Source organism: Dufourea novaeangliae, unplaced genomic scaffold (assembly GCF_001272555.1).
Source record: "Dufourea novaeangliae isolate 0120121106 unplaced genomic scaffold, ASM127255v1 scaffold96, whole genome shotgun sequence".
NCBI lineage: Eukaryota > Metazoa > Arthropoda > Insecta > Hymenoptera > Halictidae > Dufourea > Dufourea novaeangliae.
The window spans coordinates 904,070-926,621 of NW_015373974.1; the positions used below are offsets into that span (position 1 = coordinate 904,070).

The window sequence follows — 22,552 nt, forward strand, 5'->3', positions numbered from 1 at the left end:
TGTGTGTGTGTGTGTGTGTGTGTGTGTGTGTGTGTACCGTAAGTAAGTGTAAAAAGCGTTCAACAATGTTCAAATATCTCCTCTCCTCTCTCGTAGTTATATTGAAACAATACGATTTTTATTTAATAACATTTCTTTCGTACGACGATTATTACAAAAAGGTTTTTTGAAAAACCGTGACGACTGATAAAGTCTCACTCTGTACACACAATTAATATTGTCCCACAAACGTTAATGCATAGTGTTTTTTTTTCTCTATCTCTCTCTCTCTCTTTCACACACACACTCACTCTTTCTATCGCTCTCTTCCCGTAGAAGTGTCACGGTATAATGGCTACGCGAGTGTTTCGGGCCCGTGTCCTTATTCTCTCGCCTCCGGCCATTATACAATAATATATATATAATAATTTCACTAAGAAAAAAAAAACAAAGAGGACACCATATCGTCGATAACGTGGCGATATATACTTGAAATAAGAACGATTTACTTTATTCTAAATAACGTAACTCGATATACAATGTGCTTCTCTTTTTTTAAAGACACGTTTTCATTATTCGTTTAAATTGTCGCTAACGGTTTTCACACGCAATGTTCGAAAAAAAGAGGGGTGGGGGGGAGGCGAATGATCGATATACATATATATATATATATATAACGTTTCATATTTTCGGCGCGGTGTTTTTCGTCTCTCTCACTCTCTCTTTCTCTCCTTTAACACTCTCTCCATCTCGCTCTCCCTCCATTTTCGAGACCCACAGTGACGACTGTCTTATATGATTCACACCCGTTTCAAACAAAGAAAGCAATTTCTCTTTGTTCATTTAACGAAAAAGAAAATAATAATAAAACGGAAAAAAAATATAGTACATCACCAACCACAAAGCAGTTTTTTTTCGTTGCACGCTTCACACGAGACCTTTCTAACCTCCACCCCGCCCCCACCCCTCAACCTCCCCCTTACGGTTCTTTCTCAACGGAAAACGGCTCGTGAAGAAAAACTCAAACACCTAACCGCGGCAGCAACTGCACACACACACTCCCTCTCTCTTTTTCTCTCTACGGAGCCCCTACTTAAAAAGAGTTTTCGGACACGCTGGGCGAAAACTGAAATTGTGTGTGTATGTATGTACGTGTATATGTGTATATTGCAACACGGGAAGAAAATGGTTAAAACAAAAAACAGAGACGGAGAAATGCGTTAAATTTATCCCGAGGAAAATGAATGAAATATATATATATATATATATAAATTTATACATATATACTCTCTCTCTCGCTCTCTCAACAATGGAGGGCCGATATAGTCGCCCCTTCTCTCTCGTCGAGGGGCCTCTCATTCGGATTCAACTTTTTTTTTTCTCGGGCTGGCCTTTTTCAAAGACGTTTCTCATCGTATCCTTCTCTCTCTCACGTTCTCTCTCTCTCTTTCTCTCTCTGCACGTGGTGTGGCACAAGCGTACACTAGAGCACCAATTATATTTATTCCCTCTCTTAGTGTGTGTGTATGTACAGGGTGGCCCAAAAGTCACTAGTTCATTTAAAAATAGAATAGCTCTTTTATGTATTAAAAATTCACATTTATGCTTTTATAAACGATAAATATATTTCTTGGAAATTATTTTTAATTAGTTTTCTAGATTATGTCCTTCAAATGGCCACAATTTTGTTCTTGACAATGGCGGGCTCATTTCTAAAAAGTTATTATATTTTAAAATTGTCTAATAACTTTTGGGCCACCCTTACGTGTGTGTGTGTGTGTGTGTGTGTGTGTGTGTGTGTGTACACTTTCCTAACGCACGAGTTTTACACGCAAGGGAAGAAAAAATGAAGAAACTCGAGATATTATAATAAAAACAAAAAAGAACCAACAAAAACAACGGTTTTTCCACATTCAGTTTCGAATATTGAGTCTGTGTCCATCTACTACACCCTGAGACCGTATACCAGGGAATCAGAGAACTAAAAACAGGTTCACACACCATTTCTTGCGTAAGCTTTTTCTCATTTTCTTTGTTTTTTTTCAGCGGAGATTCGTAAAGAGCACGGCGTAAATAATGATTTGCAAATATAGTTTGAAACATATTTTTTAATGAGGAATAATGCTGGTTATATTCACGTGAAATTGGACATAAACACACAGTACTACTTATACTTCATTGCATTATTTATGAATCAATAGACTAATATACTTAATAATTATTAGACTAATTCGTTAACCTAGGATTGTGATCACCCATCAACGTCAGCCACTACCTAAGCAACATTCCCGTTATTATTATTTTTTTTTCTTTCGTAAGTTTTGATATTTGACGAACGAAACAGAAATATTCGTATTATATATATATATAAAATTTCTTCTGCCTTTTACGCGCAATTCGACAAAAAACCGCAAACTCTCGACGAGACGTCTCGGTTGTACTTTCTTAACCGCGCACCGAGAATTCGTGAGTTTCGTTTAGTTTAATAAAAAAAAAAAAAAAAAAAAAAAAAAAGCTCTCTCTCTCCCTCTCTCACACTCTCGCTCTCGTATGCGAATTTTGCGTTTAAGTAAATTAATAAACATAATATAGAATAATAATAAACCGTAATAATCGTAGATAATAATAGGTAATAATAGTGTAGTAAGCTGGCAGCAGTTAGAACCAAATATATTCTCGATTAAAACTCTCGTTAAGATGACAATCTGACATGGCACTGGCATCCAATTTCATTTTCTTTTTTATTTTCTCGAAGAAGCACTCTCGCTACACGCACTCTAATTTTCATTTGTCCTATATTATATAACTTATTTTACGTTCTCTCTCGTAAATCCGTTTCTCCGAAAATCTCTCTCTCTCTCTCTCTCTCTCTCTCTCTCTCTCTCTCTCTCTCTCTCTCTCTCTCTATCTCTCTCTCTCTCTCTCTCGTTTCTTTACTAAATTCGCGTGTATATACCGTGTGTTACAAACCAATTATTTTTCTTTTCATTCTCTCTGTGCTCACGAAAAAGGTTTCTCGCTCTTTTTCAAATCTCACACTCTCTTTCATCCTTGCTCTTTCGCGCGCGCACACACACGCGTAGTAGACACACACAAACACACATATATTTCCGCGTCACTATCATTCTCTGTCTCCCTTTCGTACATGAAACTCGCATTCACCCGCTTCGCCCCTCGACGTGCAATCAGCTGCCAGATAATTTATCTCGTTTTCTCCGTTTTATATTCTGTTTGTTTATATAGTTATATAACCATTTTCCCAACGACTACGCACTAAATAGTTCAAATTTTTTGCACTTTTTCACCAACAACAACCGGATTGTTGCGCCGAATCTCTTGAGCGCCCATTTCTCTGTAATCGAACTTGCAGTCGTGCTTGTCACTGTATCGATGCACAGAGCAGAACAGTCCTCCACAACGGCACTCGAATCCTGGAAATGATCGGATGCATTGCACATGTGAAGCGATCGACGTCACCGAACGCATATTTTCAAGAGCACAGGTGGGGGGGGCGGGGGGGAAAGGATGAGTGTCCAATGGTATTCTGAGTGAAACGAAAGTCCATTGAAATTTGCTAAATACACATTGGTCCACGATTGACAGGGCACAACTACTAAAGGAACTTCACTTTTTCTCATTTAGAAATACAACAATGTGAGTTCTACAGTGGAAAATAATATCCTATATTGTATTTTCAAGTATCATGACAAAGTATTTTTAACCTCACTCTTTTTCCCCCTTGTGTTCTCTTCATTTTAAAATTATGGATTTACCTACCGGTCAGACCGACTTTTTTGCGACATACTGCGCAACGATTTTTCTTCTTCTTGGATTCTTTGTCAGTCTCTTTGCCGTCAAAGCAGTCATCCGCGTCCCCGCTACTCACTGAACCTTCTGCTACTGCTCCACTGCTTATGCCTGCTTCACTTTCCTGATCTTCCCTATTTATCTGATGGAAATAAATTCGACCATTAATAACTGAACTTGCCGCGACACAAAGAGATACTTTTCAATGAAAATCCCATCATTCTGTTTTGAATACAGTTTACAGGTTCCATCTAGTGGTACGAGACACAACTGTGAAAGTATCTTTATCTGTAATTACATATCTGCTTGTACAGGCTGACTGTACAATAAAATTTTTAAAGTTATACTTTGTATTTCCCATATGTCAAGAAAACTGAACAGATAATAATGCCAATAGACATACAAATCATTAAAATTGAAGCGTTTTTAAGGTAAAGATACCATTTATTTACCATACCAAATGTACAGTATATGATTACCAAATAAAACTGTACATTTTTTTCATATACAAGCCGAATGGAAACGTGTTCCTCTCTGATATTATTTTCAAAGTAACAGAAACATTGAAACAGATACTTACTTCTTTGGGGTTTGGCAGATCTGTCGTTGGTTGAGGTATAGTAGGAATGGTAGGTTGGGCCGTAGTTCCCGTAGCTGCAGGACTACCAAAACCGCCTTGCAACGTGCCAGCGTTACCAGAGACGGTCTGTGATGTTGTTACAGTGGCAGCTGACACAGGAGGTTGCTGCTTCTTTTTCAAATTTTCTTTATAACAAAGGGAACAAAGGCCATCCGTGGCTGGAGAGCCATAAAATCCGCAGCCGCTGCGGCACAGAGCTTGCATCGGATTAGACTCTCGTTCCATATTTTCTTCCGTTTAATCCCAGTAGAACTTCTAAGATTAAGCGAGTCCTCGTCCTCTTCTTTGCTTGCAATCACTCGAGAAGGACCGAGCAGTTGCAGTCAGCTAAACGAGGAGTAAGTAAGCTTCTCTTGCCACAGCTTGCTCTCTGGTTGCCTCCTTACGACCGTGTGTCACCATATACTCACCTATTTAAAAGAAACTTCCGTTAATATTCCACAGGAAAAAAAATGTTTACCTACAGACGCATTAACTCTAGCCACGATATCTGTTATGAATGAGATGAGTAAGGAGAAGAAGCATCATTGACAGCTTTGGCAGTCATGTAGAAACAATAGCACAACAGGTAAAAAGATTCTTGTATTATCCCAAATCCACAGTCCAATCAGCTGTGTCCTTCTTCCCCTACATACACATTAAAAAATATACCGTATAGTTGTATCGATATATAACTTATGTACCGCAAAGTAATCTTGTCGAAAACTATAATTCACAATTGAAAACATTACTATAGGCACCATTGTGTCATAGGGTATAGGCACGGCTGATCTCATCTCTGAATATCATACATTTAAACCACAACAGAAATAAAGAAACGGTTAGACAAGTTAAGTGAAAGTTTAAAAGTCTAATTGCCCTATACTCGAATGAAATGCAAATAAACACACAATCACTGACTCTAACTAACTGGCAACAGGACGAAACCTATATTATCCCTCCGCTAAGAATCATTGTGAGACAGTACTTGTGCTTTGTCAATTTATAAACCGGCATCGAATCAATGTAACCCCATTTGAATACCCATTAACGAAAGAACCACAACATAATCCAGAATTGTCAGAGAGCACAGAAGAACACAATGAACCATGGAACAAAGCTTTTGTTGCTCTGATAGGTTGCTCCGCAATCCGGGGCACCTGTGTATAAACGTATCTTTAGAAGATGTGGTTGCTCACGTTTGTTTTATTTTTTGTTTGGAGCACACAAGTTGTCACTTAGCCGTTCGAAACACGTAAAAGTTAATCCCTTGACCGTCGATTATTAACACCAGGATACCACATAGAGAGCGCATTAAACTCGAGGGACACAGCTACAACGTTTAGCTGTCCAAGAAACAACGACGATGACGACGGGATAAATGCTACACGAGAATTACATATCGAATTTTCACTGGTGAACACACACGCGATAGAACAGTCAAATACACCGAATTAGAGATCGTCAGCGGCGGAACAACGATATCGTCGAGAGGGCCGTTCCCCTCGTGCGCGCTGGTCGGGAAGAGTGGTGTTCGAGGAGTCCCTCTTCCAAGGGCAAATAAAACTAGGGAATCGGGAACGAGGAAAAAAACAGTGGATGGGGGTAACCAAAAGAAAAAAAAGGAGTGGGGGGGGAGACGGAGCCACAGAGAAACGAAACTCGACAGACGGGGTTGGGGAGGGGAGGGGGAGGTTCGGGGCGATTTTCAGCTCGCGCGACAAAACGACGTCACGACGACCGATCACCGATTTTCTCCATTCCAACGCAATAAAAACCGAATGGAAGAGGCGTGATCGGGAAACGTGATATTACTCACTTTCCAACACGCAGTCGTGTCGCAACCAACGCACAACATGGAGTAAGAATTGGTTCGAGGCATTTAAGTGGGTTCCCCGTGCGTATCCTTATCGCGACGTTAGACGAGGACGTGCCATCGATAGCCAACAGACGTCGCTCGGTGGAGCTCTCTTTCTCTCTCTCTCGCCTTCCGAAGCTGTGTGGTTTTGTTCGGTAAATCTCAGAGCGCAATTCGCTGGCCCCAACTGTGTGTGAATGCGCGCGTTCGCTTTGTCTCCCGATGCTCGTCGCAGCAAGCTAAAACGAAACGTTACCAAATAGCTCTCCCTTTCTCTGTTTCACTCTCTCGTGCACTCGCGCTCCGTTCTCTCTCTCTCTCTCTCTCTCTCTCTCTCTCTCTCTCTCTCTCTCTCTCTCTCTAGTTCTGTCACGCTTGCTCACACTCTCGATCTGTCTCTGTCTCTCTCACTCTTTCTTTGTGTGTATGTGCAACTTCGCGCTCGAGCGCTCGATATTACTTCAATCCGAGGAACCTGCAAGGACGGAGGAGAAACAACGATAACGTCGACGACGACGACGACGGCGACGGCGACGACGATGACGACGACGGCCGAATGTTTTCATGATGGCGAGACTCTCGTATGAGAACGTGCACACGGAGCCTTCGGGCGGACGCACAACCGACTACTGCAACATACCGCGAGTGGGAGGTTAGGTCACACAGGCTCGGTGAAATATATACACGCATCTTTGTAATTTAAATGCTCGGTACTGTGACGGAAAATTCAAGTAGCGCGCGCACTCCGCGGGTTTCACGATGCTTTTATGAAATGTAAGAATCGACGGGAAAGAAAAACTAATGGAAACTTGGTATAAGGTTTCATGGTTCGATGAAGTTTTTCTTTTTAGTGAAATAAATTCATATAGCGTATCGGAGATTTAATTCGTGATTTCGAATGAGATCGTCCACTTATTATTCGCGAGAGTAAATTTAGAAGTTTTCTATTTGCAGTGGAACCAACCTGTATGTCACGAACGTGCCACCAGATGGCGCGGCGAGCGTTACCCACGATGTAACACAATAAAACCGAAACTACATACCGTTTGATGTATGCCGACCGACCGAAATGAAAGGATACACAGGAGGAAAAGGCTCTACTTTCTTTGTTGTGTGTGTTTAGACGTTCCTTTTCGCTTTTTATCCGATACCAACGCGCGCCAAAGAAATTCGCGTGTCTCTCCCCCTCTCCTCCCCACAAGTTATCGTTTCTAACAAGTCTTAACGCGTGTTTTCACTTTCACCGTCCAAGAACTTTACCCTGAAATTATTGAACAATAAGCGGAGATCTTTTATCGCGGATGCCATTAGGGATAGTTTCCAACTAACGAGAAATTAATAGACTGGCGAAATGTTCATGCGTGTATGATACATAGAAACGTGTGATAATCAATAAAATGAAAACTGTAACAAGAAACAGTAAGATATTTATACTTTATTCTCAATGTGGCGTATCTCTCATACAGTGAAAGAAAATTATTTTTTTAAAACTTCATGAAAACGAGGATTCGCATAATACGTCTGGAATCTAGTAATTAATTACGTTCTCCATAGCGCGTTCGTGATTCGGTGAAATCCCGCGGCCAGTGAAAGGGCCAAAGAATGAAATGAACGGGAATTTAAATCTGTTAGCTCTGTTCCGACCCGCGTGACGTCGCGCGCCAATAATCGAGAATCAAATCAAATTCTCTTGAGCTGCGGGGCGGGGGGGGGGGATCATCCGGTCGTTGATTCATTTTGGTTTCCCGTTGCGCACATCATCGAGATATCGATATTTTTGTCGAATGTACTTTCCTTTTTCAATCGATTATCGTGGGGGATCGTTAAACTTACCGACAGACGATAACGACATTCCAATGACGCGCACGTTATGTCAATGACACATTAACCCTCAAATGCCGCGGGTCTATTTTGACCCCATTCATAAATAACTAATTTTTAATTTATCAGACATTGAATGTTTATATTTTTAATAATATTAATAATAATTTTTATTTTCTGAGACACTGAACAAAAAAACCATGTTAATTTGGTAATTGGGAAAAAAAATGGCGAGATCTAATAAAGAACCACTTTTTTTTCTGTCACGGTGCGACGAACAGACGGATAGGTACAAAGAAGATGAGTGAAATTAACTCGCCATTGACTTACAATTACGAATGCTCTTGAGCTCTAATATTAGTCGTCTGTTGAATTGCAATCGTGCAATAAACATCTAATCGATAGCCAGCCATGTATCAAAATTAACAGTGCCGACCACGTGACGTAAGAATTGTTCGTCGTTAATATACATAATATAAATGAGTCGTGTTCTTAATTGCGTAACGATATTTCAAGATTACAGGAACTGCAAGAATTCTGAACATAAATTTGAATTTCGAAGCTCTGTACAGTAAAAAAAATTAAACAAATTGGCATTTGGAACCTCATATAAAAGCCCCAATGAAATGACGTAATTTCAACTTTCGTCATAGTGACCATTTTCAACGTTACAATTTCCAAAACTAAAATAATAAATTCAAATTTCTAGATTTAATCAGAATATACCCACACACAACACGTGATCGACGAGAAGTGCGATCGATCCAAGTCATCAAAGTATCCAGGCGAGAGAGAGAGCCAGGGTTATCAACTGTTAAACATTATTCACGATTAAGCTAGATACGCACGCGTGACCCAAAAAAATTTTCATTTCCGTAAGCAATACGATAAAAAAAATATCTGACAAACGTGTTTTCGAATGTTCTCGAGTCACCTAATCTCTCTGTTCGTTCCGTGTCGCTGTCACTCTCGAATCTCGCAGTCACGTGGCACGCACGACATTCAAAAATTCAATCCCGCCAATTATCCCGCTCGAAAATACACACTTCTGAACGACCAAGAGGACTTCGACGCGTAATTGTCCGTGACAGACTAAAGAAACTCTATGGATTGCTATTTATAACCAAACCGTGAATGTGTAAAGTGCTGTTCTCAATGAAACGAGAATACTGTCGAAATAATAATTCATCGTCGATACATGTGACTTGCAACTAGGGATGTTCGATTCTCTTCAAAGAATCGATTTGCAAAACGATTCTGAATCGAATCATGGAGAATCGATTCCCTTAAAAATCTAATACAAAGAATCGATTTTTTAAAAATCGATTAAAAAATCATGATAAATTACATATTAGATTAATTCTTAATAGCATCATTATATTCAATTGCTTTGCATTCATGGATCTGATATAAGAAGGATATGTATACATATACGTATGATTAAATATGATCAAGTAAAACATTTTAGGAACATTTGATTGTAAAAATAAAGTATTTATTTCCTATTGAATTGCATATGAACACCAACGATCTCGAAGCTAAAACGAAAATTGATCATAAATATGGTGTACTATTCAGAAATTTATAAAAAAATTTTGGAAAACTTACTAGTTTTTGTTATAGAGTCTCCACCTTCGTTCGCCTGTGGCTATGCCCACAATCGCTTCTCGATTCTCGCAAATATTGAATAGCAGAGAATCGATTCAAAAAATTGATGTTCAAGTAAAAGAATCGAATCGGAATCGAACATCCCTACTTTCAACAATGGGCAGCATCATCGTGCGCAGATGGACGTCGCTCGATTAAAAGTAAGAGGTTAAGTGACACTCCCCCCCCCCACTCCCCGACGAGGTCTACGGATATTCCCTAACGGAAAGTAACTAGAACTGGTTCAATCAGCATCGCCGTAGACAACGGGGCAACAGTGGAGTTTATAGCGCGTTCTAACCTTACTGAAAACGAAAACGTCGCGTATATTCCATCCCCTCCCGCCACCCCACACACGCGATTCTTGCCCGCGATCGTTTACGTTTGACTCATTCCGCGTGTGGACAACAATGACGTGCGCGCACTTTCCGTTTGGTTGCGGCGCGCGAGAAGCTTTTGTTTGGAATCAGGGAAACGTGTGTGGTTGTGACCTTTTTTTTTTCAACAAAGTCGAACCTCGGGAACAATGAGACTTCCTGGGCGGCGACCGAAAGACAGTTTAAAACCGTTTCAGTGTATCCATATATTCGTAGAATTTGCAAATCAATGAGTGACATGGTCCAAATACATACAAATGGTACACAGTGGGCAACAGGAATATTTTTATAACCTTAGAATTGAAGTTACATTTAAACTGATAATTTTTTAGATATAAGTATTTTAATATTCTTTTGTAGACTGTGAATTTTATATATAGATTACATAGCAATGTGGGGAACAAGAATATTTTTATAACCTTAAAATCGAAGTAATTTTTAAACTGATAATTTTGAGACAGGTGTATTGTAATATGCTTTTGTAGACGATGAATTCTATCGAGTATAGAGCAATGTTGGCACTAAAAACATTTTTATAACCTTAAAATCGAAGTAAGATTGATACTAATTAATTTCAAGAAACATACTATTTAATATCTCCTTGTAGATAGTAAATTGCCTCAATCACCTATTTTGTTGCTCACTGTATAAAAGAAAAATCGTCTACTGATTGATTTTGTTTACCTCGTTGGCTCAGGTTTCACAACGGTGTCCCGGTATCGCGGGTATAAGCGCGCGTGCAACCTTCGCAAAGTCTAACGGTCGAAATTGCGAAGTTGCCTGTGGGAGATACGAATCTCGGGATAATAAAGACCAATCGTTGAAACGCGCGCACGTTGTTGTACACGGCTTCCCTTATATTCTTCAAGCTTCGAGTAATTTTTAGATACCCGCGGTAGCGGTTCAAGCGGCCTGTGCGACACGTGGTAGGGGATACATTGTATCTACGGCGTGTGTATGACGTACGTACCATGAGTTCCCGATTTTAAATCACGTCCGTTCTCGAGACGATAAGACCCGACTCATTGTCAGAGCAGCAGAGCATCATCGTCCTTACTTCGATGACTAAGTTCCTTTTGCATGGAACTTCGTGCGACAACCACGAAGGAAGAAGAACGACAACTCGACCCGCGGAATATTTATGCAAATCCCTAGTGTGTCACAGGCTAATTACGTAGATAATGTATTAAATTACAAACATAAAAAAACACTGTTAAACCTGCGATCCTAGTAGTTCAATCAAACGGAGTATATTGTTTTGTGATTTTTGAGGTTAACCCTCATTTTTCTAATTGAACACACAGTGGTGAAAAATTAATACAACAAAGAGATAAGTTTGCAAATTCTTTAGAATAACGTCATTTTTTAGGAGAAAAATGTGTCAAATTGACAACACACGAGGGACGAAGATGAGGGTTATTTCCTCATTTTAGAAAAAAAAGTACATCTTCCTATTTTTATATCGAAAACGAGTTCAATGTTATTGGCGTTAAAAATGAAATCATAAAGATCACCACACACCCCCCAAAAATAAATATCCCTTTTGACGCAAGGAACGCGGGTTGCAACCCTGGCATATGTATACACGTATACAGCTACCGACTACCGACGCTGAAATTCCCCGAAAGCTCGTCACACGATATCAGAGTTATTCTCCGCTGCTGGTAATTGTATATGTATATGCAGCCATTTTACTGGCCAGCGGAAGAAAGCGAGGTGTGGCCCCTCGCTCGGGGTTCTAATCTACTATACACGGTTGGCGGACACACAACACAACCGCGTCAACCTACTAATCGTTTCTATCGCGGAGTGCGCGCGAGAGCTTTGGAACACGCGCGTACACGCACATAAGAGTCAGAACTAGAGGTGCGACTATCGACTATCGATAAATTGTCGCTATATCGATAATACCCTTAAGATATCGTTAAGGCGAATAGAAGCAACTGAGATAGAATGTAAGGCATTAAATTGTAACGAAATCATTTGAAATTTACTTATATTTATTGGAACTTATTACGGACACCATATGAGCGTATGTATTTTGGTAATAAGTTCAAATAAAAATAAACAGATTTTGAATGATTTTGATTACAATTAACGCGTTGCAGTCTACCTCAATCGTCCTATTCGCCTTAACGATATCTTAACGACATTATCGATATATCGAAATATCGATAGTCGCACCTCTCATTAACGAACCAACCGTATACACGAAAACCAAATCGACTATACACGCGAAGCCTCCACCTGCCTTGGCGGGTTCGATCCGTCCGATGTATTGATCCCATGTATCGATTTTTTACGATTCCGTCGATAACAAACCGCCCACGAAAACGACTGATCTGTCGCGCACCAGACATCATCGGCAGAGTTACGAGAGCGCGCCTCTCCACCTTCCGAGAGAGGCTGCACCGAACTGAGCAAACGCGCGCGCGAGCACAACAGAAGCAACGGGCCCCTGTGCGTCGTCGTCGTTGTTCGAGCGACTTTAGGGACCAGAGGGGGGTCTAGTGATAAATTCTAGTCGATCCAAATCCGGGTAAACCAATTTACGATACGTCAACCAGAACATTTTCGATTAATTGGAGTTGGAATGTTTCGCAAGGTGAATCGAAAGGCAGTTCGGCTGACTCAAGTCTGCTCTCTCGGTGTGGCTAGTGGACCGTAGGAGCATAAGCAGAGTAGACTGTACTAAACCACAGGACATGGTGGCCAGTATCAGTGTGTCATTTGACCCCTGATGAAGCCAACGGCAAAGTTGACGGAATGTTCGGAAAATTTTTTCCGAAGGGACATTACTCGCACCCTCGAACCCTTAACGGTAATGATTAGACTGGCAGAAGCTTGTAAAAAATCACAATTACAGACATGAATATTGAAAAATTAAAAGTGGATGAAACTTTGAATTTCGCGCCTAGAAGCTTTACTACGTTAGTAGTAACACACAAATAGTAACGAAATTTAGTAAAAGCTTCACTTTATTAAGCTTGCCTAAATTTACTTTTTTAAAATTAAAATAAAATCTTCGCTTTATTGCATTTTCCAAGTTAAGGGATGCTGTAAATTACTTTAATACACTTAAGGCGAAATGGACTTTTCCATGAAGATTCGCCACACTATAGGTTTTGAAGGTAACCCGTACAACGAGATACGGTATACCCCCGGCGGAAACATAAACAGAGGCTCGAACGCGGGTCAACGATCGTCCTCGACATTTCAAAAATCTTCGCAGACTTTGTTTGAAACGGAGAACTTTGGGTCGGCTGCAAAAGTTCTGATACATTTCCGATTTTACGATTGTATCAAGATTTTCTTACGATGATTCAATTGTCAGAGGGAGGAAACGGCACTGGATAAGATGATTTCTCTGTAGTCACGATACCCTTTGTTAACGACCAAACCTAACCTTATCTTTGTATTGTTACGTTCCTTACTATCTCGTTATATTGTTACCTCCAAGTGTCCTTGTGTTTATACTAAATAGAAGTATTGGAAACTATAAAAATCACTGATAAGAAAAAAAAAATATAATTTTAGTTCCTCGAAACATATACTCGGACATTCCGTAAACTCCAATCGCTAGACAGGGCATTTAACAAAGGACTGCATGACTTGTTGCGCACCGATTTTGATGAAACTTTGTACAAAATCAGTAAACAGGTAGATTCTAAGGCATACACAGGTCTAGGGATGTAAATACTTAATAGTTTAGGAGATATTTTGCAATAAAAATCGAATTTGGCAGAGTTGTAGAAACAGTAAAATCAGCTGATATGGTAACTTTTGAATGAAAGCTTTTTCTTCTTCCAAAAACGGTGTTTTGTTAATAGAGAAAGCAAAAGTAGTGAAAATTCATTCTTATAAAAGGGTATTAAATGAAACAATGTATGTTTTGTCTTGCAGAGATCTTTTAAAACATTCACCTGGCTTCTTTTCTATTTTCCTTGCATGTTTCATTTAACTGTCTGATTTTTCTTAACTCCCATACTAGTTCTTTCACATTTAACTAGTTTCATGATTATACTAATTGTTTCTAGAAATTCCTCACATTTTTTGTTTCTCCATACCTAGAGTCTCTGACCCTATCTTCTTTGACTTTCCTGTGTCTATAGTCACAATGATTACTTAACGATTCGAGTTCTTTCTTTTAGCATCTTGTATCATCATAACTAGGTTCCCTTAGCCACCTTTCTTTGCATATAACAAAATATCTAACACAGAACTTCTCCTTATCCCTATATATTTTCATTTTCCCTCTCATCGCACTTGCATTCATTCGACAATGAATCACAAGGCCCATAATTTCACATGATCTTAAAAGAACCATTTCTTCTGAGATATACACTTTATCTAGTAATCTCTTACCACCTGTTTTTCCAGAATTCACACTACAAACTTCCACCAAGATCAGCTGTTCTCATCTGTCCCCATTGTTTATACAATATGACATAAATAATACATAATAAGGTATTGCGACAAATTGCTCTAAAACTCTACGCACTACAAACTTCCACCACGATCAACTGTTCTCATCTGTCCTCATTCTTCATGTGATGTGACATAAACCATACAGAATAAACTATGCGACAAATCATTCCCAAATAAAAACTTCCCTCAAACGGTGTATCTAACCCCACCAGACACCATCTTCTGAAGCCACGACGTTCTCCCTACGCCATATCGTTATATCCCAAAGATCCCCACAGAATGAAATAAACATTAGGCGATACTGGTGGATATAGATTGAGTATTTGTGGTTCCTACCCCTCAGGCTGTACATTCCTTAAAAATCCATCTGTACACTACACCTTTTTCCACGAAGGTTTCATTAAAATCGGTGCGTGACACATCGCCCAGCAGTCCCCTTCGGGGACCCGGAGTGCGGATGCGGGTGCAAGGAAGGGGGTAGACGACGAAAAACCGCGGGCAGGAGGGGGAAAGAGGGAGGATAAAACGCGTAAGTGTGCATTTGCACTCGAATCGTATATCGGCGCTGCCGTCGTTGCGGCACGGGGACGGACACACGCACTCTCACGCACGCAGGGGCAGGCAGTCACAAGAGCACGAAGAAACGGGACAGAAGAGACACATACACCCAGGGACATGGATTCCATCCTTGAGAATGTACGCACTTGGCCAGAAATTGCGTCTCTCGTTTGTGTGTTTCCCTTTGTCCCTGCCCCCCTACCCGTCCCGCATATAATAACGAGCGCAATTCCACGTCTCGCGCGCGGACATCTTTTTTATCGATAGAGAGGACCCGTAAGAGAGAAGGGAATCGTCGAAGGCGAAGTCGAGGGGGGAAACGGGACAATGAAGCAGCAGCACGGAGGATCCCCGAGACGAGTTTTTCACGAGCATGCCCGTTTCATATAATCGGATATCCCAACCGTTTAGACGCACACGCACACACACACACATTGTCCGCGAATTTCATGGGTTATTTCCCCGATAAAAATAGTCGCGGGATCGGGGAGCAGGCAGCAGACCGATTGCGACACTTACCCAAGAGCTGTTGCGGTGTAGCAGGGCGCAATATGTCAGCTGACTTGACGTGTGACCGATCGTAATCCTGCGCCAGTATCCGACATAATTCTTAGCGGAGCATCGGGACCCTCGTTTCGCAAATTCAGCACGATTTTCACGGGTTGATCGTTAACCGCGGCCCGCGCACTCTTCACTAATCAAACACGTACACGGGGGAGGGAACGTCGGTTGTTATTTTACGGAACTTGTACAGAGTCCCTTCTCGCACTTGATCGAACAAAAAAAAAACTTTCGATTACGAGACGACGGACGACCAAAGCTGCGGGCACGGGAACAAATACTGCCGATGACTGGTGTAAAGTTAGATCTCTTACCCTCCCCCACTCCGCGCGGTAAGCACTCGGAACCAGGGTCGACAAGCCTCGGACGGGAGTCGTGTTAGGTTCGGTTCTCGTGTGTGCGATCCTTAACCGTTAGTCGGCGCCACTGTCCAATGGAACGGGCCGGCGGGAAAATTCTTGAAAATTATCGCCGAATGACGCAATAAACTGTAACCAACTGCAATTGTTTCTTGTTTACACGATTCAATCGAATTTTGTTCGTTGTAAGCTTGCTTTTGTTAATTATAAACCTATGTATGAAAAAATTGTACGTCGAACTAAATAAATAGATTCTTCGTTACATGAAAACTGTGTTTCGTTTTTTAACTTTCGGTCTAGCACTATTCCATTACGGAATCATTGTATCGAACATATATAATAAAAGGAATTCAACTTGTATCAGTGCGTATGTTCCAAAACCGTATGTTTAATTGAAAAAAATAATTTATTTGATACTTCTTACCTCACGGTGCGAAGTAATTATCCAACTCACTATGCAACCACGAGTCATCAGCCGAAATACGAGCTCCCCCTTCTGTCGTCATGTTTAATGGCATAGAGAGAACTTTTAGTGATACAGAAAACTCATGCGAATTACGGTATTGGAAAATTTTTCTAATCGCGTTAGATTATCTACGATGTCCACCTGAATCAATATTATGCTTCTACAATAATTGGTTGAAGTGTTTCTAATTAATATTTGATTTTATGATATGTAATGTAAACGCGGCTGAATTTTCGTGGCGCCATCGATGGCAGACCGTCCAAGCTAATAGCCAATTAGTTTCACTGTACGCCGGTAAATGGCGCCAAAATGTCATTTCGGTGATCCTGTTATTTAAAAATTTAATATTAATTAAAAAACGTAATTAGCAATTGTTATTTAATTATATGACTCAGGAGACTTCAATCACAGAGTATAGAACAAACAGAAGAGATTTTTAAGTTGCTCAATTTCCTTGATTCATTGCAATTGAAACAATAAAATAATAATTACTATGTACTTGAAAAATTAATTACCAGCTTGGATGTTTTGCTGCAGGTGGTGCCGTATTTCATAATATTATACATACTAATTTAAAAATGTAACAAAGAACATCATTTATGTACACATTCCACTGAATGCAAATATATGAAAAAATTGTATATTAACCTAAATGATTATTTCTGTATATAAAACTGCATCATATTTTTCTATCTCTGATATAGAATTTTGTGTTATAACTTACACTTTCAAATGTAAATTTACAAAAAGATCCGTAGTCTATTAATTACAGAAATGAACTGACACATTTCTTCCGAATCTGAATACAAGTTATGTTGTATAAGGGTTGATTTCCATGATTTTGCGGTCTGTCTATTACCATTTTTCGAACAGTGTATATAATGTCTTTATAGTTTGTTCATTTTTATAGTAAATATATTTATCTAAAATGCTTGTATTTTATGTAATAATTTAAACTATGACATTTCTGATGCATTACCCATTGAAAACTTGATCCCTTGGCAGACAGTGGAAGTAGCTCTTCACTCTACTAATATATCAGTGCACGTTACGTTTGCCGCTCAAATTGGTTAACTGATTCGTTTGAACGTTCGCAAGCGTTCATTTTCCGCGTTCGTTGTGGCATTGCTGCAGAATTTTCCAGCAAGGAAATTCAAAAGAAAATGACCAGGCTGGTTGGTCCGTCGACGTTGATATTCGACGCGAAAGTGAATTCAACATGTTTTGAGGATGCGGAACATGTGTAAGGAATACTGGAAGAATAAAGTGAAAGTGATATAACCACGTCTCGCCAGTTGTTTATGAAAACAATATTAATGAGAAACGATGAACACCCCGCAATCGAATAAAAAGAAGGGTAGAAACAGAGTGGGTGGTATTAACAACGATAGTACCAGTCCCACAAATGCAGAACCGTTGAACACGCAGGAAATATCGAAATTTGTTCTGGTACAAACTTCTGTCTTATAATTATTGATTTAAAATTTATTTTTTAATGTCCTGTTCACACCGACGCTACCATCGTTAGCTAATACTAGTGTCAATAATGAAGTGCTATCTCCCACTATTTATAAAGAATCATATGGGAAAAATGTTAATTGCATAGTGTCCACATCAAATTAATTTAGAGAGCCATGCAAAATGATTGCGCACAAACCCAGTTGTCTGTAGCACTGCAACAGTTGTTTTAAACAGTAGAATAAAAAAGAAAGTTATTTCCGAAGTCGTACAGATATTGTGTTTACTTTCAGGTAAATCCAATCGGAGAAGACCCAAACAAGACATTCAAAATCGGAATCACAGACTCTGTACCTATCATTTCTTTAGAAGAGAATGGATTCGACGAGAAAAACATGGTGCACAAAGGTCACACAGTTCCATCTGAAAAGGACAAGGATGACAAGAATGTCCTGAATAGTCTGCCTGTCGCGATGGTCAAGGAACTGGATGGATATGAACAACAACTAGGAGAGGCTGAAGCACTTCCCAATTCGTACATCAGATTTATGGAACGCAGCGGAGAAGAGCTCGATGGTACGCAAAATATTTTTCTTAGGCTGAAACGATAATTTGATTGTTGCTACAACTGTTGCAGGTGAAGTGGAATACGATTTGGACGAGGAGGACACTGCCTGGTTGTCTATAGTCAACGAGAGACGATTAGCATCGGGACTCAGTCCACCTTTGGAGCCCGACACGTTTGAATTATTGATGGACAGATTAGAGAAGGAGTCGTACTTTCAACAGCAGACCAATGGCGGTGGTGGAGTGGCAGCCGATGAGGATGCAGTCTGTTGCATCTGCATGGACGGAGAGTGTCAGAACAGCAACGCCATATTATTCTGCGATATGTGCAATTTGGCAGTTCATCAAGATTGTTACGGTGTACCGTACATTCCCGAGGGGCAATGGTTGTGCAGGAGGTGCTTGCAGAGTCCTTCGCGAGCTGTCGATTGTGTTTTATGCCCAAACAGAGGCGGTGCCTTCAAACAAACCGATCGTCCAGCCACGTGGGCCCATGTTGTGTGCGCGTTGTGGATACCAGAGGTTCGATTCGCCAATACGGTATTCCTCGAGCCTATAGACAGTATAGAAAGTATTCCAGCAGCACGGTGGCGCCTCACCTGCTGCGTGTGTAAACGCAGAGGATCAGGTGCTTGCATCCAGTGTCACAAGAGCAACTGTTACGCTGCGTTTCACGTGACGTGTGCGCAACAAGCTGGCCTTTGCATGCGTATGAGGACGGTGCAGCCTGCGAACGGGGAGCCGATGTTAGTTCAGAAAACGGCCTACTGCGAGGCACACACGCCACCGGATTACCAGCCCTCCACCAATCCCGCCGATGCCAGAAGAAGAGCGATCGCGAATAAAAAGAGCTCCTCCGCGCCTGTCATTTCTATTCCGACAATACCGCCGGAACGTATTAAGGAAATTGCTTGGTAGCCATCGATAGTTACACTTTTTCAGTCTTATCACTCTGTACGTGGTATTATAAATAATACTTGTAATATTTATCAGTTTAGCCGAGGGCTTGCCCAAGAAGAGCCAGCTGATACAGCGTCTTATCGCGTACTGGACCCTGAAACGGCAGTACAGAAATGGCGTTCCGCTTCTCAGAAGGCTCCAGAGTTCCCATCCGCAGTCCAGAGCTCCGACCCTCGGGGACCATTCCTCACCGCCACCGGACAGCGAGCTGCGCGGTGAATTGTATCGTCAATTGAAATATTGGCAGTGTCTGCGCCAGGATCTGGAGCGTGCTCGACTGCTCTGCGAGTTGGTCCGCAAACGGGAGAAGCTGAAAAAGGAATTGTTCAAAGTGTAAGGCTAATGTACAAAATAGGTCAATCTAGAGAGACATTCGGATAAAATACTTGAAAGTTCAAGGGCTGATTTAAATTCTGCAGGAAAGAGAAGTGTCTGTGGTTCGAACTGCGTCCACTGGAAAGTATCCTGCGCACATTGCTGGATGCGATCAAGGCGAAGGATGTGAACGATGTTTTCGGGCAGCCGGTGAACACCAAGGAGGTTCCAGATTATTTGGAGATCGTAACGCATCCCATGGATCTTTCTACCATGCAGGTAATCGCTCCCACGTGAAAGTCAATTATTGATATAATTTGTAAGAATCGAAGTATACACAATTTCCTTTTACTTACAAAAGGTCAAAATAGAAAGGCAGGAGTACGACACGATCGGTGCTTTCGAAGCGGACTTCAACTTGATGGTGAATAATTGCCTGGCATATAATCGTAAGGACACCATGTTTTACCGAGCTGGAATCAAAATGAAAGAGCAGGGCAGTCTTCTGATAGATCAGGCCCGCAAGGATTATCCCGACCTTGATCCGGTCAGCGAGTCCGAGCAGACTGGATCGAAATCGCGGAAACGGGATCGTACGAATAGAAGCCGCGGCGAGGCGGAATCGCAGCACGGCGAGAAAGAAGTCGGAGGTGGAGGCGTGAACAGGCGAACCGCGGTTTTATTCACTCGCAAGGCCAGGGCTCGCGCCAGCAGGAGCAATCAGATGTTCGTTATGGAGGACGACAGGAAGAAGCAGAGTGATAGCTTCAAAGTGTACAGGTGAACATCTGTTGCTATTCTTTAACCGTCGGTAACACTGATGACTGCGGATTTTATGCATTTATCGCACACACGATTATCTAAAATTCAGTACAGTTCAAGTTTTTCTAAAGTTTACCGAGGTTTTGATTTTTTCCCGACTCACCTAGAAGCCTTAATAGAGCTATCAAATTTCTATTGCGTTCCAATCTTTACAAATTAGTCGACAAAAGTCGATATTTGCATAAACATCCGCTTTAAGCAACGGTACATACATAATTTATCTACAGTAAGGTCTCGATGTTTCAGAAAAGTTTTCAGGCCCTCGTAAATTTACTTTTTGCTGAGCCTCTGCTTAGTTCTGTCTGCTCTATTTTAATTGATCCACAGGGGGATTCTCCCAATGGTGGGGATAACGCCTGCTCGTCTTGTATTCATCGAGGAATCACTGTATCTGTTTTTTTTTTTAAACATTGTAGAAAACAGTGTTACCCCACAGATGTTAGAATTTCCTGTAAATGGCGTTGAATAGACAATCGTCTACTTATAAGGGGACAATTATTATTCGCACTCTTGTCACACACGCGTCATTGGCCGTTCCAGGAGCGGCACAATGGACAGCGATGTGGGAGAAGGTGAAAGTCAGTCGTCGAGTTGCAGCAGTTGCTCCACCAGTCGATCCACCACTCCTGATTTAGACGAGGAGAAACAAAGACAAGAGGCCGACGAGGCGAAGAAAGAAATCGAGACCAAGCAAACGCCGCCGGCCAGCAACGGTCTAGAAGCTCTGCAGCTGGTGTGGGCAAAGTGTCGCGGTTACCCATGGTATCCGGCATTGATAATAGACCCGAACACGCCCAGGGGTACCGTGCACAAAGGTGTGCCGATCCCTGCTCCGCCCGATGACGTATTGGCGCTCGCTGTCAATTACAAGGAACCAGTATTTCTCGTTCTTTTCTTCGATACGAAACGAACATGGTAATTTTCATTCCCACAGAATGCAATTACGGTCTCTTTTTTATTTTATACATACCACTGGCAATAAGACCTTGCTAGTCTGTTCTTTCCGTCATCAGTTCCCGGCTAGATTCGAAAATAAAACTGAAGAACGTATAGCTGCTTCAAAGATATAGCGTTAGCCATAAACGTGGCTGACTTTTAAACCATTAGTACTTGATCATCTGGGGCCCATTGTATCCCACAGCACTCAGGGTCAAGAATGAAAGGGCCAGAAGTATTTTATGTCTGAAATTAGTACGCTATAAGAACTTGTTTTAATTAAAATTAATTGAAAAACCGATCCTAAATTAACGTCTCAAGCCCCTGAACGATGGTCGAGCACAGTTTTTAAAACTCAAGGGTATCTAGTGACAGGATTAGGCTACCGAAACATATAAAATTTAGGGTCGGTCAGGTTTATGGCTAACGCTATATCTCTGAGGCAGCTATACAAGGTGAGTCACCTAACGTTTGCACCTCAAATATCTGTGATGTTTTTAAGCATACGTAAAATGTCCTAAGGACAAAGTTGAATGGTTCAATGAGGCTCACACGATGCCAAAAAATTCATCGGTGTACATAAAGTTGCGTGTCCTGTTACAGGCAATGGCTACCAGGCGAAAAGTTAGAGAAACTTGGAGTATCACAAGAATTGGACGAGGCGAAACTAATCGAATCTCGAAAGCCCGCAGACAGAAAAGCAGTGAAGAAGGCTTACCAGGAAGCGCTCCATTACCGCAAGCAAACTCACAATACAACATTGAACGCTGGTTCAACTAGTTAATCTTTTAACACGTTCTAAATAGTGCATATGTCAACTTATAACTAAGTTAGGACAACGTTTTTGTAAGTATGTAAAAAGTGGTTTTAACGCAATGATTGTAACTTATGGACTTGTAGTCGAGTCACACTTTTCCAAAATTCTATTTATAATGTTTTTAAAATAATGACTGATTTAAAATAAACCATATTGTTTATAAAAAATCAATCAATCCTCTCAGCACACTGGCTCCG

General features: G+C 40.9%; 2 protein-coding genes across 5 annotated transcripts; one reads left to right on the plus strand and one right to left on the minus strand.

Annotated features, from left to right (window-relative positions):
* Positions 1-2,499: 2,499 nt before the first annotated feature.
* Positions 2,500-16,011, minus strand: LOC107186986 (AN1-type zinc finger protein 5). 4 transcript variants are annotated; one of them, XM_015574969.1, is made up of 5 exons: positions 15,614-16,011; positions 6,225-6,502; positions 4,367-4,836; positions 3,757-3,928; positions 2,500-3,410 (listed from the first exon to the last, which is right to left on the minus strand). In XM_015574969.1, exons 3-5 carry the CDS (start codon positions 4,649-4,651, stop codon positions 3,262-3,264), a joined length of 606 nt encoding a protein of 201 aa, XP_015430455.1. In that variant the 5' UTR covers positions 4,652-4,836; positions 6,225-6,502; positions 15,614-16,011; the 3' UTR covers positions 2,500-3,261. The 4 variants fall into 4 exon arrangements, with proteins under 4 accessions (XP_015430455.1, XP_015430457.1, XP_015430454.1 ...); XM_015574971.1 differs by lacking the exon at positions 15,614-16,011 and adding an exon at positions 6,724-6,858; XM_015574968.1 differs by lacking the exon at positions 6,225-6,502.
* Positions 16,012-17,591: 1,580 nt separating this feature from the next.
* Positions 17,592-22,502, plus strand: LOC107187005 (peregrin). The gene is made up of 8 exons (XM_015574994.1): positions 17,592-17,929; positions 18,232-18,514; positions 18,576-19,419; positions 19,499-19,798; positions 19,885-20,059; positions 20,142-20,560; positions 21,143-21,517; positions 22,142-22,502. Exons 1-8 carry the CDS (start codon positions 17,807-17,809, stop codon positions 22,320-22,322), a joined length of 2,700 nt encoding a protein of 899 aa, XP_015430480.1. The 5' UTR covers positions 17,592-17,806; the 3' UTR covers positions 22,323-22,502.
* The last annotated feature ends 50 nt before the right edge of the window (positions 22,503-22,552 follow it).